The sequence below is a fragment of the Emydura macquarii genome, unplaced genomic scaffold (genome assembly GCF_026122565.2).
Source record: "Emydura macquarii macquarii isolate MOO-44397 ecotype Brisbane River unplaced genomic scaffold, CSIRO-AGI_Emac_v2 contig_369, whole genome shotgun sequence".
In the NCBI taxonomy this organism is placed as follows: Eukaryota; Metazoa; Chordata; order Testudines; family Chelidae; genus Emydura; species Emydura macquarii.
Genome location: NW_027130506.1, coordinates 3,583,601 through 3,606,249, shown reverse-complemented (window position 1 = coordinate 3,606,249; position 22,649 = coordinate 3,583,601). Strand labels below are relative to the sequence as shown.

At 38.5% G+C, this 22,649-nt stretch overlaps 1 protein-coding gene across 5 annotated transcripts in view; it reads right to left on the bottom strand.

Annotated features, from left to right (window-relative positions):
• The window catches only part of COL14A1 (collagen type XIV alpha 1 chain), a 171,992-nt gene that overhangs the window by 69,544 nt on the left and 79,799 nt on the right, over window positions 1-22,649 (bottom strand). For all 5 annotated transcript variants that reach the window (XM_067530837.1, XM_067530848.1, XM_067530857.1 and 2 more), the window contains 12 exons: window positions 20,630-20,759; window positions 17,685-17,807; window positions 16,475-16,624; window positions 15,645-15,761; window positions 13,422-13,568; window positions 10,738-10,812; window positions 9,593-9,732; window positions 8,277-8,400; window positions 6,905-7,048; window positions 3,111-3,275; window positions 1,381-1,419; window positions 1,038-1,176 (listed from right to left, as the gene is read on the bottom strand). In XM_067530837.1, the coding sequence (XP_067386938.1) occupies window positions 1,038-1,176; window positions 1,381-1,419; window positions 3,111-3,275; window positions 6,905-7,048; window positions 8,277-8,400; window positions 9,593-9,732; window positions 10,738-10,812; window positions 13,422-13,568; window positions 15,645-15,761; window positions 16,475-16,624; window positions 17,685-17,807; window positions 20,630-20,759 (1,493 nt within the window). The remainder of the gene's footprint in view (window positions 1-1,037; window positions 1,177-1,380; window positions 1,420-3,110; window positions 3,276-6,904; window positions 7,049-8,276; window positions 8,401-9,592; window positions 9,733-10,737; window positions 10,813-13,421; window positions 13,569-15,644; window positions 15,762-16,474; window positions 16,625-17,684; window positions 17,808-20,629; window positions 20,760-22,649) is intronic.

Here is a 22,649-nt window from a genome sequence, read left to right as displayed (position 1 = left end):
AATAGATGATAAAGCAAAACAAATGACAGAGGGCAGAAGCACGAACTGCTAACCACTGTAGATTCAACCAACTCCCTCCCTCCCCCCCCACAAACCAAAACATGGGGAAAGACATGAATAAGAAAGTTTCCAGAAGTATAATCTCAACTGTGACAAAACAAAATAATCTCGACAAACACTGAGAGGTATCTAATATAAAAATTAAAAACTATTTCCCTTCAGAAAGACTGTTGTTCTTCTGTACGTATTTCAGCCCAATAAATGCTTCTATTTAATTTCTGCAGGGTGTAATTCAATAACTGGCACCTAGGTATAAAAGCAAATCCATTCCTTTCTTCTGCTGCTGTGTTGCTGGTCCAATGTGTTTGTATGGGGGGCTGGATGTTGAGGAGCCATGGAGCATGTATAGCACAAGAAGTATGGCACAGGTGGGTTAAGGGAAGGTCAAAAGATCCTCCCATCACCCTTCTTATGAAGGATGGAGCTAATAAATACTCCAGGGGTGATTCTTCACCTTCACCTGTGTGCCTCTCCACAGGCCCTGGTCCTAGGTTCTCAAATTGTGTGGTAGGTCTTGGATTTAAACCCAGGGGGCAGACTCTAATACCCTTCCTCACAGTGGGTAGTATTTTCCATGAGAAGTCTCACTGAAAAACAGTGGGATTATTCATAGAATTAAGTAATATTGAACATAAGTAAATTATCACAACCTTGGCCCTAAATTTGCATATGCAAAATTAATAATCATCATATTGACACCTGTCTGAAAGTGGCTCATGTCTGAAGCTAAAAGTTGCTATCGTGCTCACTTCTCTTTGCAGTGTAAGTTTGGAGAGGAGTGAGTTCAGGAGTTGGGTCTCCATGAAAGACTCTTGCAATAATTCATTATTAAAACACATACTGATACAAGAAGTTGGCCTCCATGTTCTTCTGCCATGGAAATGCTAATTCTGAAATGACTTGTGTCCTGCTCATGTGGTGTGTAGACATGCAGAGTAGTGTCTAGACATTAGAAGCATTTACATATTAATACTTACTTGGTAGGCTGGGAAACTAAGGCATCTTTATGCAGTCTGTAACATGGGTAAGCATTAAAAGTACCAGGCTCCATAGAAACTCCTTCCACTGTTGAAAACTCCTTTTCAACCAAACCAAACATTTCCATCATTTTAAAACCTGGAAAGCATAAAAATACAAAACATATCACTTTAAATTCATTATTTTAAGGGACAAATTGAGCTACACTGAGGAGCTTCTTATCACCATGTGGTTAACAGCTGTTATTATAAAGGAAAGTAAGTAATTTATTATCTAAAAGCATGCATCTCAATACATGAAAACAAGTCCATAAATGCAGAATCTATGATCACAATACTGTACCTGCTAAACTGTTGCCATCCTTGTATACCAATGGGCAGGCTGGAAAAAAATTAAAAATACATTTAACTCGGAAGAGCAGTCAATATTTCAAAATAACTGGTATATTTCTTCCTATAAAGAGAAAACTAAACTAATCTCTCCCTGGTGAATCAATAAACATTGAGGTTTACATATCTAGTTCTACGCATCTGTGAGGCAAACCCACAGCTAGGCCAGGTTGCTCACTTAGCTACAGCTCATCCCTCCAGCAGAGCCTGCGGTGATTCAACTCTCAGGCATGCTGCAGCAGCCTATCCCTGGGCAGGGTCCTAGTCAGATGACCCCAGAGCACAAGTCTTTCACTCTTACTGTCAGAGCCATACATTAATCTGTGCAATAGCACTACTTGGCTAGGCATCCTCCTGCTGTCTCATGGTGTTACAAACTCTCTAGATGTTCAGACTGTTCTCAGTCCTGCCCTGTTCTTTGTCCAAACCTTGTTCCAGTCTTGTCCGTTCCCTCTTTTAAGTGTGCTGACCTGCTCCAGCCTCTGGACCTTTGGACTGATTCCAACCCGGCTTCGACCTTCAGCCTGCTTGCAGACTCTGACTACAATCCTGATTTGACCTGTCTATGGACTCTGATCCCGACTCTGACCCACAGCCTGTCCCCAGATCCTGGTTTCAGCATTGCCCTTGGTCTGATCCTGACTCTATGTCCAGATTCAACCACTGTTCCAACCACCAGGCCTGATGGCCTAGAACACGGAGCCTGACAGCATTCCATGTGCACCACGAGGTGTTCCAGGCTGACACCTGAAAACTGAAGCACCGCAAATTAAAGGGCACTTCTGAAAATGTAGGCCTGAATGACCAATAAATAATATTGCTGAGTTTGCAAAAGTCCTGGTCTATTGATGCATCATATTGAAACTGCAACCATCAAGGAATAGACTTTAAAAGTTAGAAAAGGGTGCACAGGAATACAATGAAAGCAACATTCTTGTGTACTGAGTTCTGGCAGATCACAGCTCTAAATGCAAGTACATTTTTCCATCACAGAGTATTCATGTCAGCTACATACAGGCCATTTTCCAGACACGTATATAATGGAACATAATGAGGGTGTGTATGTATGGAAAGGTGGATCATGCCCTCTGACCACTAGACTGTGGCCTAGAAAGTTCCTCCTTTCCTCTGGTCACAGAAGGTTAGAGAATAACATCTCCATGGCTTTGGAGGGATGCCAGAATTGTAGCAGGAAAATCCTTCTCCACCCTTCCCCTTTGGACTATAACTTTTCCAGTTTGTGCGCTATATACATACTAGAATTTGACCCTGTGGAATACATTTTACAGATGCTGTTTAAGTAAAAAATGTTTAGCCAACACTAATCACAGACTAGGTTAAAGGTCTGTATAAAATAAAAAGTTAGTTAAAATTTGTAGACCCAAAGTCTGCTCTCATTTACCCCGCTGTAAATTCAAAGCAACTTCTTTGGGGTCAATGGAGTTACTCTGGGTTTACACCAGTATAACAGATGTCCCTGAATGATTGCAAACAGAACCCAATTTGCCATGTACAGCAATAATATTGTAGCGATGATATCTGCAGAGTTATTAGAAAACTCTGTATTTTTAATGGAATAGAAATAGAATTTTTGGAATAGAAAACTGAATTATATAAAATAAACTCCTTATTTAGAAGGTAATGAATGTTGCGTAGTTACAAATACAAATCAAAATGGCTAACTTGCTGTTGCAGTTTCACAGACAAAAGTGATCAGCTCATCTTCAATATTCTTAAAGGCATCAAAATCATCCACAAAGAAGACGTGTCTTTCACTAGGCTTGCTGCCAATGTTAACTAATTCTGAATAATCAGCATCCGCCACACCAATAGCAAAAATGCTGAAACCTAGAAAAGAAGAGGGAATATTCTTGTGATTTGTTCATTTGAAGAGCAGAAATCAAATTCAAACATAACATTTGCTTTGGCTCCTTTCCTGGTTAAATGTAAACATGGAAACATTCATATCTTTTCTACAATACATAACCAGAATTCATACATGTACCCAAGTAAGGTCAATAGACTCAGAACTTCCAAAAGAAATCTCTCTGTTACATTTTTCCTTTGGCTAGCTAAGCACATGCTTAAGTACAATTCTCTGACTTCAATGGGATCTAAGCAAGGTCTTAAATTAAACACATGCTTGAGTGTTTTGCTGAACAGAGACAGGATTCCTCACTTGTTTAAAGTTAAGCATGTATTTAAATGTTTTGCTGAACTGATGCCTACATGCAGTTCAACAACAACAAATACCAACACTATAGTATATTACGAAAACAAAGCACCCAAATTAATTTCCTTTGTTTCTTTTATAGATTTAATTCTATGCAATGTAATTGGAGTTTTAAAACTGCAGATGTCTAACACTGGGCCTGAGCAGGTTAAACAATCAGCAAGCTGGGTGAGTTGTAAGCAATCCTAAGGACATATCAAGAGTATTGCAATGGTAAACAGGGCCAATCCTTGTAGATTGTTCTCAAAAGTATGTTAAGTAGACTAGAATCTTTAACCTGTTTGCCTATATGGTTAGAGAATCAAAGAGTAAGTGCTAAATGTATCTATGTTTACCTGCATTCTATTAGAAATCTAATAATGTGATCTAATTAGCTTGGAAGAGGCTAAATTCTGATCCTGTCTCATAATGCTTCATTACTGTATTCTATTGACTCAGAGTTCAAAAAGGAATATTAAGATTTAGATGGAGCTTGTGGAGTAATAATGTTATGATCCTCATTTCTCCTTGTAATTGCACATAGCAAACCACCTGTGAACCATCTGGGTAATTTTGAATGGCTATTGCTAAGGGTATTATCTTCAGGATGAACCATTGTCTGAGAACAATCTGTTAGAGTCTGCTTTCATCAAAATCCATGAGGTGAAGTTGCCCAGCAGTTTAACAGCCTGTTTCAGTTATAAATACAGATTCATGGGATTGATCCCCAGTTCTGTACTTTCTGGATGCTAACAGGGGGCTGTTCCAGAGGCAAATCAGATCTCCCCAAGCTCACTTGGGAAAACCTTGATGAATTTATGGAATGACTCTATCAGACTTTACATCTAAGCGGTATTGGAATTCTAACCTTTTGAATTGATTCCAGAAAGACTTTTACAAATCCACAACCTCACCATCTCTACTATGAAATTGACCTAAGAACTTTACACACATTTGTATGTATATTGATCTCTTAGCCATATATAACTCTTCTTTCTTTTTCTTTTTATTAATAAATCTTAGATTTAGTTAATAAGGATTGGCTGTAAGCATGTATTTGGGTAAGATCTGAAATATTCACTGACATGGTGGGCAATGTATCCAGTCCTTTGGGATTGGTAGAACTTTAAGTATGGTGAATAAGGTTTTCAGTAGCTCCTCGCTACACTAGACTTGGCTGTCTAGATGGGAGCTAAGGGCTGGATTGCCTAAAGGCGACTGTATTTGGCTTCTTGTAAACGTGTGGTATTGCAAAAGCTCTTTTGTTACTGGCTTGGTGAATCTAATTATAGAAAAAACCACCAGTCTGGAGGATTGTCTGCTCAATTTCTTGCAGTCTGCCCTGAGTGAGGCAGTCTCAGTGTGGCCCATTCAGGCACCACGGCCACCTTCCAGTGTAACTGGAGTTTTAAAGCTGCAGATGTCTCACTCTTTTAAGGATGAATATACTGGTTTATTTTCATTTCTGATTAATCAGCAATTAAACCCGACCGGCTGAGCCTACTCCACAGCTTCTGCTCACCAGATGGATTTTGATCTATGAATCTGATCCTGATGATGTAAATGGAAGTGGGATCTGGCCTGTAAGTTTGAGAAGCAGCAGGCTGTAAATATGCACCAGAATTATTTCTTGACACTTTCCCTTCCATGTTATGACAATGAAAACGATCTGTCTGTATTGTTCTGAATATTGGGAATCGACATACTGTTCTTAGATGGCCTGACCCACCGCCTACTCTAGTATATGGAACTTTCCACTGACTTAAGTAGGCTTTGAATGAAGCCCACACAGTTACCTAAAATTTTCCATGGCCAGTAGAAGGGCTTTCATAGTAGAGGACTCCAATCTCTGAAATTCATTCCTTTCATGGATACACTAGACTTTTACTATAATAACTCTTATTATTTGTTTTACAATAGCATCTACAGGCCCAAACCAATATCAGGGCTCCTTTGTGCTAGACATAGTCCATATGCATAGTTAAAGACTATGCTCCAACCAGTTTACAATCTAAACGGACAACAAAGGCACAAAGATTAAGTGATTTGCCCAAGGTCACATAGCACAGCTAGCAACAGTGCTTAGGTCTCCTGACTCCCATTCCAGTGCCATATCCAACAAACCACACTGTCTCTCTAGAGAGCTCCAACACACAATATTCATTTGATCATATCCAGTTGATCAATCCTTTGAAATAGTTTGGTTCAGTTTAACTGGAGATTTTTATTTAATTTTGTTAGAGATTTGGAATTTTTGTTGCCAACCATCTCAATTTAAAAACTGGTGTTCTGTTATTCTGTAATATTGTTTTTTATTATGTGAAGTGCTGTGCTCAGGCATGGCTTCAGTGTAAATGCATGAAAAATAAATATAGCATGATGAATCTCTTATGAATCAATATCTGACATTCAAATGATGCAAGTGAACAACTCAATGAAGCGATCATATTGTTTTGGGCTACAAGAGCCAGTTACTAGACATAGCCCTGTAAATGCCAAAGTTAAAATTAAATAGTATGTGCATACTTCTTATTGAACCAACAGCCATCATATACACTTATTTCTATTATTTAGCCCATCCAGAACCCAAGCCCCTTCTTTGTTCTTTTCCTCACTTTTGCCCTAGCACTTTGGGGAAGGGACCATGTGTATATGTTCTGTGCTGTGCCAAGCATACTTTGGGGCTTGGTACAAATACTAAACAACAATAGTTATAATGTTAATAATCTAATTATTGTGCCTATAAATCATAGTTATGAGCCCTAGTATAAAACCCTGAGGTAGGTAGTATAAAATTTTTTAAGAGAGTTATTGGAAGATGAGCAGCAGATTAGAAGCAGCACAAGAGTCTGACAAAGGTGCTTCATAAGAGCTCCTGTCTGGAAGGATAAAATAGTTTGGACTGCTTCTAACAGTGAAATTATCTATCGTGGGTGACAAGATGGACTCATAGGCCCTTGCCCTGAAAACATGTGAGCATGTGAGTAGTCTGCATGATTTAAAAAACACGCACAAAAATTGAGCCAATTATACTAATACTAATAACTACAAATAAATTATATAAAATGCTAGTCATTCCCTAGTGAAATTCAGAATTTCCCAGTGTGTGATGTCCACTTTATGTCTGACTTGGTTTAGATTTGTAAACCCTTCTGGGGCAGGAATTATCCATATCTTGTGTCTGGGCTTAAACAGCAATGATGAAGATGAAGATGGAGGAGCAGAAAAAACTGAAAATGCAAACATTTCCTAATATATGTGTTACCATCTAGTTGCATCTCTCTAGAGACTTTGTTCACATCATCCTGTGATCGTCCATCAGTAATGACCACCAGAACCTTAGGGATACCCCTCCTTGTGCCTGAATCAGTGGTAAACAAGATCTCCTGTGCATGCTTAATTGCTTTGCCTGAAACAGAAGAAATCCACTATGAAAAGAATCTGATTCATACTCGCTTTTCTATTAATGCATTATATACTGATAAAAGAACCAAGTCCCATATAAATTATTAGGTCAAGATTTTCAAAAGCATTTTCTTAAAGCCAGGCTTCTAAAGCCATGTTTAGTTACCTAAATAGGTAGCCTGATATTGAAAAGTGCTGAGCACACAGCAGCAAATTCTGACTTCAGTGAGAGCTGGTGGGTACTTGGCACTTTTGAAAATCAGGCCACTTATATAGGTGCATAAATACAGACTTAGGAACCTAATTTTGACCCTGGATTTTGGAAGTCTCAGCTGTTGACATTTGGCTTGTTAGGTTTAAAAAGGTATGGGCCAAGTCTCTGTCCTAAACCAAGCTGAAGAAAATGGAGTTGGTTGGGATGGGGCGGGTCCTATGGCAGTCAGAGTAGACAAAGTCCTCCCCTCCCATGATGCAGGGCAGCAGCCCAGGTATCATCATTCAAAAATGCCAGTGCATAATTTTCTGGGGAAAATGGAAATGTGTAATTGTGGTCACAGAAGACAGTCCATGAAATGCAAGTAGCTGCATGAAATTTCTGTGAAGTCTGTGAAAATAAACCCTGAGGTCCAAGTAACCCTTCCAGTACTCAGGCTGAATTTCCTCCTCCTCAGAAAGCTATCCTGAAGGCTAAACACAAGTATAGTTAGTATTAGTTATCAGTCTACCTTCTCCCATCACAAGGGTCCAAAACCCTCCTCTGAGACTTGCCTCTCCCCGCTCAGAACAAAACAGACCACACCCCTTTTTCCCCCATCTGCCAAAACTCCCTGCAAACCCCTTCCCAACTTCCTTTTCCAGGACGGAGTCTCTCACTTTTCCACCTGCTAGCATGACTGCCCATTCCACCTACCCCAATCTGCATAGGCCTTTGCCTTTGACAGACCCATCTCTCTTCGCTGTTCCCCAGCCCTATAGCAGGATTAAGGCCCAGAAGTGGGGAGGTGCATCATGTGGATAGTGCAAACAGGAAATTACCAGGGCTTTCTGGCCATGATGATGTGGGGCATTCCAAAGTCTTGCCTGTCATCCCTACTGCAGACTGTTTTCATTCCCACTCTTCTTGCATGAATGTCACATGGCCTTACCCTGACAAACCACTTTGCAAATGGACAGGTAACTCTGTACAGAGAATGGTCATAAGAAACGGTTTCACAGCCTGCAACCTCTCTCACCTGTTTTGGTGTTTCCTCCTTTGTAAGCTATTTGCTGAATGGCTTCAAGAAGAGTCTCTTTTGTTTTGTACACATTCAGTTTAAATTCTGTTCTGGGATCATCACTGAACTGAGCCATTGCAACCTGTATATAGAAAATGTGTTAGCTAGGAAACACTTCGCTATGTTCAACAAGGGCACATGAACCAATTCATTTAAAATAAGAATAGTTTGGATCTTTGCTCCCTCCTGACTTGAAGTCTTTTTTAATTATTATATATTAAAATTTCACTACATAAAGTTTAATTTTGTTCTCTGCAGCTTTGGCTACTGACTATCACTTTCTGGTTTCATTGGGTAGTAGACAGGATGGGGAAGTATTTCCCACCTTGGCAAAAGCATTCCCTATCCAGCCCCAGGGCATAATCTTATACACAGTTGGTCACATATGAATAGTTATTCCCACACAGAGTTCACTCAGAAATAGTTGTACATGAGTAACTGTGAGATTGGGACTCAAATTTAGGAAGTGCTAGAAATAACATGAGAATCTATTCTTGAGTTATTTTCTCTCCCAAATATGTTGTTATATGTGCCCTGCCTGCCTTAAATTAAGCATTCTTATACATTTCTGTGTGATTGGGGACTATGATTGCAAAAATAATTTGTTTTGATGGTGAATAAGAAATTAAAAGGAAGCAGGGACTAAGTATTTCTCTGTGTTTGGAAAGTGTCTATCACCTTTTGGGTGCTATTGCAACCTAAATATTGAAGAACAACAACAAAATTAATGCGGCACGATTTAAAAGAGTGATAAACAGCTGTGCTTTTAAAGAGGTTATAAAAACTCTTGCTGAGCACATTCAGTGATTATCATCTTTTTCTGTGCAAATACTTTAAAAACATGACTGTGGTAATTATTGTAAATATTGTGCTTTATTTTAGTTCACATTTCTGCTTAGTCTATAGCAGATGAATTAAAAAAACCAAGAAAATTAAAAAATAAGTGTACTATTTTTAATGTCAATGAAAAAAATTATTGTTTTTAAAGGACTAGGGTCAAAATAAACACCATGCAGAGGAGCAGCACAAGGACTACTTAAATCCCATTCTGAGGACTTATCGGAGACTTGAATGATTCTTAGGCATGTGCTATCTTTCTGGTGATTCTTATCCTATGGAATATATAAAATAAGATACTGCAAAGGAACTGCTGCCAGAACTCAGTTTATATTTTCAAAAGAAGTCTGAAACAATGTCAGCTACACTTTGACTGGTTTGATTCTAAACACTAAACACACTGGTTCGGTTATGCTCTCTATCTTTGTGTTTGTTACCTGAGTTCCATCAGGACCAATTCTGTCCAAAGCTCCAACAGTGCTATAGAGGAATCTGATTATTTTATTGAAATTGTCATCTCCAATACTCCAGGACCCATCCACTAAGAACACCAGGTCAGCCTTGGCAGCTTTGCAAACTGAGGAACAACACATATTTTGGAAGTTACTTTTTTGGTCCCTGGTGACATCTTTGTTCATACTCACTAAGGTCTCAGTCCGGCAATCAGATCTGCAAGCATGGACACCCGAGCACATGCAGGATCAATAGGGCTTTGCAAGGGATGAAGCATCTACACTAGCAGATGTGATTACACATCAGGGGTTAAGGTCTTAAAGGTTCTTAAACGTTTTGCTAAACATTTTAATTTTAAAAATAATATAGCACAAACATTTGCACAGCCTGAGCCAGTTCTATTAAGTGTATAAGACCCCTTTCTTCCTGTATCTAGGGGTGAGTTCCTCAGCTGATTTAAATTGGCATAGCTCCACTGATTTCAAGTTGAGGATCTGGCTCTAAGCTTCCAAGAAGAAGGCACTCTGAACAGAAACATTTATGAGACTCTATATGAGACTCAGGGCAGTTTATAGGAGATTGATAAGCCAAGGGAAGCCCTTATTTAAAGAGGAGAATTGTGAGTAGAGTAAGTTCACATGATCAATGCCTTCTGCATTTCAATATGTGGACAGACTAGAAAAATCATGCTGTTTTATAAGTCTAGCAACTGTTAGGTCAGTGTTTTTAACCTGTGGTCCACAGACCCTACTTCTAAGATTTCCAAAGAGGTCTGCATCTCCATTCAAAATATCTTAGGGGTTCATTGAAAGCCACTGTGCTAGGCTGATCTCCAGTAAAATGTATCTGTTTCTTTTGCTGCAACATATTTAAAATGTGTTAATGGATTTACCAATTGTATGTTTTGTATAAACTCACCAAAAAACCACCCAAACAATAAAACACAATTGGGAGACAGTCCCTCATTGCATGTAAATCAACCCAAATCCATTAACTTCCACAGAGCTACGCTGATTTACAACAGCTGGGAATCTGGCCCAGGAATTTATAATTGTGGTCAAAACCAGAAAATTATCTAGATGAGATTATCTAGATCTATTTTAAATCCATAAACACAGCTCTTGTTTACCTTCTTTTGCAGGAGGGATTGTAGGTGATGGAGCTGTTGTTGAAGGAGAGGTCGGTGCTTGAGTTGGAAATGGTACTAGAAATTAAGAAAACAGAATACCAAGAAGAAATCTTATCTGAAGACATCTACACACATCGTTTAATTATTCCAGGTAGGGCATTTTCTCCTTTTGTTTTGTTTGCAGATATATACCTACTTAGTTACACAATCCAAAGGCTAACTTTGTGTGTATGCGCGTATGCATGTGATGTCCACCTCTACTGCTTGGCAGCCAAAGAGAACAGATTTAGTACTGCAACTACCAACTAAGGGCTAAACTATAGTTTTGCCACGATCCCCATGTACGATGCAGTGTGTTGTCGTGCTGTCTCAGAAGTAACCCAGGAAGCAGACTGGGACCCAGACAATTTCCGCTGCTTGGGGGGACATATCTTGCGCCGACCCTAGACTTGGTGCAGCATCCATGCTCTGCTGTGCCAGGTATCGTTCCCCTTTCCTTTCCTGACCGCTTGCCCAAGAGGGGAAGGTACAACTCTTCAAAGACTACTTTCCCCAGTATGCTGCTATACACAATACAGATAGCCAGCACAGGGAAATAAGGAGCTGTCTTCCATCTCCTTACAGTACCAGGGCAGCCATGCAGAAGAGACAACAGTCTGACCCTACAAGAACTCTCCCTTAGCTCAGCTGGTAGAGGTTGGTGTTTTTTCAGCTGGAGAACAGATTTGTAGCCCTGACTCCATAGGGGTGTGCACGGGCGTGTGTGTAACATCGAGTTATTGTGCCTGTTGCTGCCTGCAGCGCATGATTTGTTACAAGGTTATTAGGCACAAGGAATCTTGGAGAATTGGCTTCCTTGTCTCCTACTTCACATAAAGATGAGTCTCTGAATGGCACTCACCCAGAAATGAGACTGAACAAATTATCAGGTACTCACAGCTCTGCTGTGGTTGTGACAGTGATTGAATGCAAAAGCTTTGTTAGTACATTTAATATAGTTTTAGGCTGAGTCCACAGAGGTGACATGTACATGCTTGATTTTCACATTTATGACTGAGGAAAGGTTCCCAACCTTGTCAGACAACATTCTTTCTGGTATTCTTAACATGATTAATGCCAGGAGCCACATATGGCGTAGTTAAATGTTGTTCCTTGACGAAAAGTGTATTTGATGTTCACCACAATGTATACATTGTATTTATGGTTACAGATGATGAGGACAGCTGCATATAACCATCTTTCAGAAAGGATTCCCAGAAAGACTGGCAAATAAAGGGATTTGAACCCCACAGTTACATCTACTGGGCCCAATCTCACTCCATTGAAATCAATGGAGGGGTTTTCACTGACGTCAAAAGGAAAAGGTTAGGGCCAAGTCTATGAATCACCTAAGGGGTAAATTATGCCTAGCTCATGCATGAATTCAAGGTGGAGACTGGGAGGAGCTTCCATCTTAAGAGGGCCAAGCACAATTGCAGTCTCTGCACTAAGAAGAATGCAGGGGCTGCTCCCTCCTAGTGTCCATGGGACACAAACACACAAAATGGGACCCTGGGCAGTTCAGTTCTTTATTTGACATCCTTAGCCTTCTATGTGGTAACTTGGCTTTGGAGAAAGGGTTTAATGCTACAGTCCACTTGAAGTAATGCAGGGGGAGCATGTGGACCAGCTGAGTTCCCCCTGTTACTCCCAAAAGCCCAGACTCCAGGGCACCAGGCCCCCAGCAAACCTTGCCCAATCCTCCCTCTCAGACTGTTCATCACACTCAATGAGCTTCTAATGGAAAATGGGCCTGGACAATGTAGTGGAGGTGGAGGAATGGATTCTGGGAAGGGTCTTGCTGGGTAGAAGCCATGAGGAAGACTCTGGTTGTGGCATGGGTTAAACTGAAAGGGGAGGTGATAGAAGTGTTTGCTGGGGGATTGTGGCAGAAGGAAGGAAGGGGAAGGGCAGGGAATGGCACTTAAGTGAGTAGTTAAACTAAATACACTGAAAATAGGAAAGACTAGGTTGGAGATGAGATAGGGAGAAGAAAGAGGGGAAGCTGGAAAATATGTTGCATTTCCTTCCCTTCATCCTTTGTTTTGTCTTACTGCATTGTAAGCTCATCAGAGCTAGGACCTGTCTTCTTATATGTTTATGAGGCATCTATCTCACTTTATACCCCTTGAGAAATAACAATTTTCAAAAGTACCCTGATGACTTATGAACCCAAGTCCCATTGACTTTCAACCACTGAGGCGCTTTTGAAAATTTTTCCCAACAACAACATAAAAATATGAATCTTTCACTTGTTCCCTTTATTTTGTGCCCTTTCTCTGCTATCCATGTTTTGAAACCCTCTTTAGAGATCCATTGATTTTACATCCAGAAGGGACCATTTGTGAACTGAACTAAAACATCACCCTGCTGTTTTGTCAGATGGCTGCCTTTGCCACACCATTCCTGTGTGTAGTTATTGGTTCCCGGGAGAAATACACAGCTATTTTTGAGAATGCTTTCGAGGAAGCAACCCTTTGTATACTATCAAGGGAAGAATAATTGAAAATCCCAATGAAAAAGAAAGAAAAAAACCAACCCTTTATCACCTCTGTGGTCACCGTACATTGGTTCCAGCCTCTTGCCCCCACTGTGACAACCAAGGGTTATCCTGAGGTGGCTGAACTATAATAGACTTCACTTACATGTTGTTTCCATGATGCTTACACCAGGCCCTTCTATCTCCTGCAGTTGTGCATAGACACTGATTTTATACTCAGTGTTAGGCATGAGCTCAAAGAAGCAATGTCTAGGTGTCCCTCCACCAACGGTTACTTCTTTCTTTTTCCCATCTGGAATTATAAAAGGAGCTATTAGAACAGAATTTTATTTATCATTTTACTGAATAAATGTGTCATATAAAGGCCTGAAACTAGAAGGGAATGTGATAGCAAATGAAGTGGTTATAAGAACTCCCTATTTATTAACCATTTTGAACCCCACACTGCCTCCAGTCTGGATGAAATTCATCCCTGTTTGGAGACCTATCAAAAGGCCCAGGCACCTTTTAATGCTCACCACTCACAATAATGCTTAGATAGGATTCAAGAGGTGCCTCTGCAAATTCACCTTCTGTGCATAAAAGCCCTGATCCAAATGCCATTGAAGTTAATAGGAATACTCACATTGACTTCAATGGGCTTTGGCATAGATGCTAATGAGAGCTGTGCTGTATTTTGGAATCAGATTTCATTTCCAGTCTGGACATCTTGCATTCTGGACTTGCAGCGTGTTCATTAATTGCAGGAAGGACCTAACCAGTAAACTCTTTAACTGATTAAGGATCAATATTTATTGGGCTCTGAATGGAATTCTGTTTAATTCTCAGCTGGAAGAAAGAATCACTATCTGGACAATGGAGAAAGCATGGGCACTGAAAACAGGGTGATGGATATTTTATTACTTAAAATAAATCTTTCAAAGGAAGTAAGCATCTATAACAATAAGGAGCACTACAGGGAAATGAAAGAGACTCTACTTCACATTCTATACAGTATTTAGTAAACGTGCCAATAGGTCCCATTTGTTGCCAAGTAAAAACCATTTTATGCATATCAGTTTGATATTACTATTACATTACTGTGAAGATAATTGACAACTGGTTGAATGATATGCAGAACAAGCTGGACAATGAAAGTTCTTTATGTCAGATGTTAATAAGGAGCTATTTGAACTGCTCTTTTGTTTGTTCTCAAATTGAGGCTCTCAGACTAGGTTAAAGATATGTCTGGCAGTCCTACATAATAATGATAGGCATTGAGGAAGCCGGATTTAGGCTAGCTCCCACATAAGAAGGAAATTTGCACTGCCTCGTGCCAACAAAGATCTTTGCTTTAAAATAGCTTGTCGGTATTTCAGGCCTTCAGATAAACCTTATCTGAATCCATTGATTGTACAAGAGAGAGTCATTATTTTACAATCAAATTAGCATCTACTGTCCACGATATCTTTGCTTAGCATTTCAAGAGTGTCATTCTCTGCAAGCTGATTGTTTTTCAACATAACAAGACAGTGAGTTTCTACTGGGGATAAGCAAATTAGCTCGCATACAGTTATAGCCCCCTCCCCCGTCCCCCCACCCGGAACCTCATCTGGAGACAGGTAAAGCACACTGAGCCTTCTCCATAGCTCCCTTCCTTCAACAGACATGGACGTCTACATTTATCAGATCTTAGTGGAGAGGAGGTCCACTCTCCCTTCTGGATCTTTATGAAGTAGCCAACTGTCCTGCTTCCCATCCCCCATTCTTTTAGGAATCATCCTATACACCCATTCCCACACAATCCAATGGGCTGGAGCAGCAGATAAGGAACCTAGAGGAGTATTTCTATGTCTTTTTGCTATAGGATGGGAGACTGAATGACACCAAGCAGGGGACTTAACTGGGATCTCAAAAACAGTTGGTCTGAAGAGATGAGATGGAGAAGGATATGCAGCTGCACCCAGAAGATATTGTGGGAGGGGGGAAAAGAAGCAATATCTGGTCTAGTGGATCTCCCACTAGATATGAGGCAATATGAGGTGAGTTAGAGACAGATACTATCACAGGGTCATGTGGAAGAGGACTGTAGAGGTTTGAGAGGGCAGGGCTTTAAATGGCTCAGATACTGTGGGTATCTATCCAAGCTTTTACCTTAAGGGAACTCTAACTCCAAATCTTTTGTGGTTCGTTCATTTCCAGTTTCTGTGTAGTTCTGCTCTCCACTTATTTTAAACACTGCCATTCAATTACTTTTACAATTTTACTATTTATAGGAGTGAACATTTTGTTTGCAAACTTCATTTAGATCCAGTCCTGTGGTCCTTCTCCAAGCAGACCTCCTAGTGACTATTAAGCAGAGTGGCTATAGAACGATGTGCTAGCTTACCGACAAGAGATTCTATATCTATCCTGTATGCAGTAGCATGTCTGTGAAGTTGCCACTGGGCACAAATACTAGTCATGCGCACTTGATATGCATCCAGGTTTGTCACGCCCAAGTACACTGCAATTAAATATAAAAACAAATAGAGTCACTCCTACTATAAAAATGTCAGGACACAGGAAAATGCTGCAATATAATTATCCAAAAAGCAGAAGAATTAGTGAAAAAAGTGAGTGACCACTTTTATTAATGAATTTTAAAGAAATAATTGTAATACAAAAACCTGCACCAAAAATAATCTGAAGAATATTTAATAAAGGACAGGAATCAGAAAGATGGGATCTGCATTCGGAGTCCACAGATCTGGAATTTGAGAAGGGCTAATAAACAGTGTTAATAAATCACTTAATTAATAATTCACTTAATGAATTAATGAAGCAAAAATGTTATTGATGTAATAACACTGTTGTCAAAGCTGAATTTAAGGTTAAGGTTTCCATGATTTAAAGCCTAATTCAGATGATTTGCAAGGATTGCCTGATCTGAAGAAAGGAAACAGACTTTCATTAGGCAAATTTATAGTGACTAGATTTGAATGATAATAAATAATATCTGCTTTATGACCTGTTTTGTGTTAACATCCATCAGGAAACATTTTAAAGCTCAATATTGTCAGATGAAAAAAGACTTTTCTTTTCAGCAAACAACTAGCTCAAAATATGTAGAAGAGGAAAAGAATTCCATGTGAGAATTCATTCAGGGAGTTGTGTGAAGCTCAAGTTACATGGGAAAAATGGTCTGTAGAGAACTGAACAGCATGAAATCATTCTTACATGTTTTGGCAATTCCTGCTATGGCATCACTGAAGCCAGTTGAATATGAAGCAAATACTTTAACATTGTATTCCGTTCCACTGAACAGATTTAGAATGAGAATAGTGTTAATATCATCTCCCACGAAGGTCTCTAATGCTGGTCCGGGGACTGAAAAAAATAGAATATTTTGTAATTAAAGAAACTAACAGGCAGCTAAAAAAATCATAATCTGCAGTCAAAAATAGGGTTTATTCCTAAACACACTGCTTTATTATTACTTGCTTAGCCCCAGTGGTGCACTCAGTGCTGTACTCAAAATTGAAGACACTCCCTAACCAGAGCAGCTTATAGTCCAGACAGATAGACTCATGGAAGCCAGCGCACACTGCGGAATCCAATGGTGGCATTCTTCTAGGGCTCAACATCGGCACTTGCTAAGCCCCCTTTGCGCTTCTCCAGTGGAACATAGGAGACTCAGCACTGCCCTAAATAGGTAGCTGAAGATTTCCTTGGCTTGGAGGCATAACAGGATCTGGAGGGGACTGGGGCTCCCCACCAGCAAAAACAAGCACCTACAGAGCTATTGCAATCCTGCATAATTTAAAGCAGCTCTGAGACTGCTCTAAACTAGGGGTTCACAAACTGGGGGTTTGGGCTATCATCCCCCATGCCTGCCAGTAAGGGTGGCATGGCATGGCATGGGCAGAGTCATCACTTTTGGGGAGGGGGTGTGGGGGATCATCACAGCCTGAAATATTTTCAAAGGGGGTCCCAGAAAAAAAAAGTTTGAGAAGCCCTGTTCTAAATAATGCCAGGAACAGAAACAGTGTAGAATTGGCACCAGGACAAAGAGCTTCATTACTACTTCTATCCTAAGTGTACTCACTGCTTACTGGATACAGTTTAGGATACAGCTTAGAATTCAGCCATTGTTTTTCAGAGGGATTTGAATGAGGGGCGGGATGGTTTAGCTAGCTGTTAATTAAGTCTAAAGTTAGGTATCCTACATATCTACAATTCAGTGTCCAAAAATTAATGCATCCAAAAGTACAGGGCGCTTAGATTTAGGCCCAATTTTTCTGTGTATCTGAAAGTGTATCTCTATAGGCTCTCAGGTTTTTATTTGCAATCAGTTACAGTTTTTTGTTCTAAGTATGACTTTTAGCAACAGATGTGAAAACTGACAAAGCAAAAATAGAAGACAAAACAACCAATTTTGAAAACTCACCATTGATAGGTTTGTAGACGATCCTGTAGCCCATTGTTGGTGACGGAGGGGCATCCCAGCTAATACGCACTCGGTTATACCACTCATCTGAGACCCTTAAATTTCTGGGGGCAGAAAGAGGCACTAAAAGGAAAACAAATTAGGAGCTTCCATATCTGCATCTCTTTCCATCACTTATATAAAAGATAGATGTGCCAGATAATAACCCAGAATACACAAAACTCTATATATGGACGCTAGTTCTGCCCCCAGATACACAGGCACAACTCCCAAAAGTCCAGAGGAACCACAGCCATGTGTCTGAGGCAGGAACTGGGCCTGTTCCATCCCCGGCATTATGCCAGTGAATTAAAAAGCAGAGCTTCTAAAAGAGTTATATATCAAGGATTAATTTGTACTGTTGTGTCTATCGAATAGGTATTGTAATTTCAAATCAATACACAGTTTTAATGTAACCCTCTCCTCCCCTTCCCTCCCAGAATATAGGATTAAAAGGGAATTTAGTGATAATTGTTAATATTGGATATGTAGTGATTAGTGTGAATACTAGTGAGACATGTATGCTTGATTTGTAGATTAATAAGGTTTAATGTGTAAGGTTTTTTATAGATATATTAGTTGAATATAAAATTTAAAATTAATTATATTATATTTATTAAGTTTGGAGAGTTAAGCAGTATTTAAAGGCTGTATACAGGTTTTGTAATTTATTGTAAATTGCCAAGTTTTTATGTTTTCTTTATGGACTGGTTATATGGAGGAGTTGTTTATGCTATTAGTTTTTATTAATATGTTTTGTTGCAAGAAAGCAGTAATTGTGGGTAACAATTTTTTTTTTTAGCTTTGTTTGGGTATTTGTACTGTTTTTGGGATGGTGGATTAGGTTTTATAATAAGAACACAGGCATTTATTTAGCTATAATTTAATTTATTTTTGGTTTATGCTTGTGGGTGTGCTTATATTATGTTAGTAACATTTATGGGATACTCTTTTAGCACAATTGAGAGTGGCTTTGGTGCTTTAAGAGCTGCCACTCTGTGTGCAGTTGCAACAATTTTAGGAATTTTAAATTGAATTTAAAATATTTAATTAGCTAAATTTAATAGTTTGTATTTTAAGCATACAATTTATGCCCAAAATAGTTTAGCACATGTTAAATTAAAAATTTTTGTTTATTTTTTTTTATAATGGTGTAAGTAAATAAGGGGACAAGAGAGTGGTATATTTATATTGGAATTTTTAAATTTTTTAAAATTTTCACTAGTGATTTTTAAAAAATGTGATTGTTACAAGAACTAAGCAGTTATTAATTAATGAAATAGTGTATTAGTATTTATAAGTATATGCTGTTTGAATGCTTTTTGTTTAAAATTTATTTAAATAATGGGTTGGGTTTTTTTTATAAGATATTAAGGGTGCTGCATGTATTAGGGGACTTGGGAACACCCGGCCCCACTATGCCTTTAAGGGTTTCCCCTCAGGAGGTGAGGTTGGTTATTGATTTTTATTAGCACATTTTTTTGGAGTGTGAGACTTTTTTTTTTTTTGATAAATTAGGTCAGCCAGCTGCTTATTTGAATTGCCATTAATTAGAGCTTTAGGGGCATAATGGAGAACTTGATTTTACAGTACTTAGCTCAGGGGATTGATGTTTTTATGGCCTTGCCCTTGGCAGTGCTTTTTGTTAATTTTTTAGGAACTAAATCATCTTTTTTGTTTCTTTGATTTTGAAAGGTGATTTGAGCAGCCACATATTTTTTTGTTTGTGTAGCAGTTTTTGTGTGTGTGTTTATTAGGGAAGGTTTGGCTTATTAGTAAATGAGCTTGCTGAACTTTTTGTAACAGTGCTTTTTATATTATAGCTGTTAAATTTAGAATATTTAAAACAACTTTTATTTGCGGATGTAGCTCTTTTATGAATGAGTTGGAAAGTTTGTGTTTATAAGGTTTTGATTTTTTTTTATGCTTTATAGCTTGTTATAGGATTTTTTTACATTGTAAATAAGAATTAGGGTGTTTCCCTAGGGCTTGCTGCTTTAGATAAAAGTGCACTTTAATGTGCTTGCCAGGATTTATTATTTTAAAATAATATAAAAAAAGTAATTTATTTATAAATTTATAAATAAAGTAATATACTTTATCTTTCATGTATATATTTTCTTTCTACTCAAAATATCCCAAGGTGCTTTACAAATTTGGGCTCTGATTCTGCAAACACTTATGCACTTGCTTAACTGAAGTCAATGGAACTATTCATATACTTAAAGTTACATACGTATGTAAGTGTTTGCAAGATTGAGGACTGAAAGTAATACAAAAATTATGCACAGAGATAATTTCATCCACCATTGAAATACAGCCATCTATCAAGTGGAACATGTTAGCTCTTTAGCAGAGCCCGGTAGGTCTATCTTTTTCCATTTTAACTGCAGGTTGAATTTGGTTAGACAGAATGTAATGACCTGTGTTGGTATGTTGGCTAGAACTAATATAACAATTATTCTGAAAAGTTCAACAGGGTCATTAATAACTGCAAATGGTCAGGAAAATTTTTTTAAAATATCTCATCCAAAAGAAATCTCTCCAACAGCATAATGACTTGAGGTATTGATTTGGCATTAACTAAAAATAGTTGAATGTCACCTGTGGCATTGTCAACATCACTTTCTAAAGAACTTGGGTTCTCCTTGGTGGACTCCCATACCAAGAACTGATCAGCCTTGCTCCCACTGAGTTTCTGCTATCTGACAGTGTCACGGCACAAGACATAATCAAACTTCTCTTGATTAAAAACAGTCAGATGTTTATCAATCAATGCAGTGGGACTAGTATAAAAGTCCTGATTCATACATTTCTCCATTTTTAAACTGAACCCATATTTTAACTTTAACTCAAATATTACTCAAGCCTTTCTGTCTACCTAGAAACAGAATATTTGTACTTACAGGTTTTGCCAGGAGCTGAGACACTGACTCCTTCCCCATCAGAATAGATGGGAGTGACAGTAACTTTGTATATGGTATCTGAGAGCAGTGGCTGAAGAAGAAGATTGTTTTGTCTTCCAGGTACCATTACCTGGTTGGTCAGAACATCAGAAACAGACAAGGTTGATTATTAGCTTCTTAAATCTTTTTCTAAACATATGTGATCTCTGCCATCATATACCTCTCCCACTTCTGAACAGCAATTTATTCCTAATTAACAGGTTTACATTTTAAATATGTTTGTGATGCTTTATTGTTGACATTTACTTTCCCTAAATAATCAATGTACCTGTTCACTATACATATCTAAAATAATAATATACAAAGAGAACCTGCATAGTTCATATCTGTACTAAATCTATGAGCCAATACAACTTTAAAATATTCCTTAGATCAGTTACATTAACTGCATGGTTACTATCCAAAGAGTGATTTCACTATAGAGGGTAGAGGAATCTGTATATTTTTACTTACTCTTGCCCAACACTGTACCTGTTAACAAAGGCTTAGTGTTTCTTTAGAAGTAAATTGGCCTATTGCTCTGATTTGAGCTGGCAACTGGTCTGCCAGCATCTCACCCTAAATTACACTCAGATGAGATTTTATCACTAAGTCCAGTTTGTTTGAATGGTAAGATTGGCTGGAGAACCGAAGGGGACTGTCCATGACTCCAGAATAAGGTTAATATAATGATCCAGGAGTTCACATTTGTTCCTGGCTTGGTGAAATCTAATTATAGAATATACCAGTTTGAGAGGTCTGCTCTGTTTTCTGACACTCACAATTGTGAGCCACTCCAGATAGTGTGACATAGGGATTATTAAAGACAGGCCCTGGGGATTTTTCGCCTTCCTCTGCAGCAGAGAGCCTGGGAGCTGGTGGATTGTCTATACCTTCAAGTATTTCAACCATGATTTGAGGACTTCAATAATTCAGTCATAGATTAGGGGTCTATTACAGAAATAGGTGAGTGAGATTCTGTGGCCTTCATTGTACAGGAGATCAGACCTTAAAGTCTATGAGACTGGATGATTTCTGACCTTAAAGTCTATGAGACTTGATGATTACCTGTTCTGTTCATTCCCTCTAAAGCACCTGGCATTGGCCACTGTCAGAAGACAGGACATGGGGGCTAGATGGACCATTGGTGTGACCCAGTATGGCCGTTCTTATGTTCATTGACATCAGTGGGACTACTCATGCTTAAAGTTAGGCATATGATTAAGTATCTTCCTCAATCAATGCCTCTAACATGTGCTTAACTTTAAGCATGATTTTAAGTCATTCCTTATTCCCTGAAACACTTAAGCACATGTTTTAGTTTTACTTCATTGGGACTAAAACACTTAAATGCTTTGCTGAATCGGAATCAAAATACTAGGTCCTGCAGCTTTACAATTTACTTGTATGGGCATGTAATCCAGCTCAAAATTCATAAATCTTTTTTAATAGCTAGAGTTTTAATATCTCTACTAAAATTTTCTTTTAATTTCTTTTTAAAATAATAACCAATTTTGAGTATTAAAAATACACACATCTATATTATCTATTTGGTTTACTTTATGCTTTCACTGACCTGAAAAAGTAAACCTGGGATTTGAATTTAAGAAACCTGTGGCTATTATTAGATGAAACAAAAGAATATTGCCCATTATGCTGTATATTTTTACTACTGTCTTGTATTGTAGTATCATATACTCTATGTATATCTATAAAGCTTTTTGTACAGCCCCACAAGGAACCACTGTATAAAAAAGGTTAATATTATTATTTTGACATCAAACAGATAGCTACAAAGTAATTTTCTACCAGACACTCATAAAAGATGGATGAAACTGAAAAGAAAGAGTAACATGATTCAGACCTCAGTAGAAAAGATATTCAAGTAATTCCTTTCTTTGCCCTTCTTACTGATATAGTCTTTAAAGAAAAATAAAATAAAAAAAACAAAAAATGCAGACTGCAGGAAATATGAAAGAAT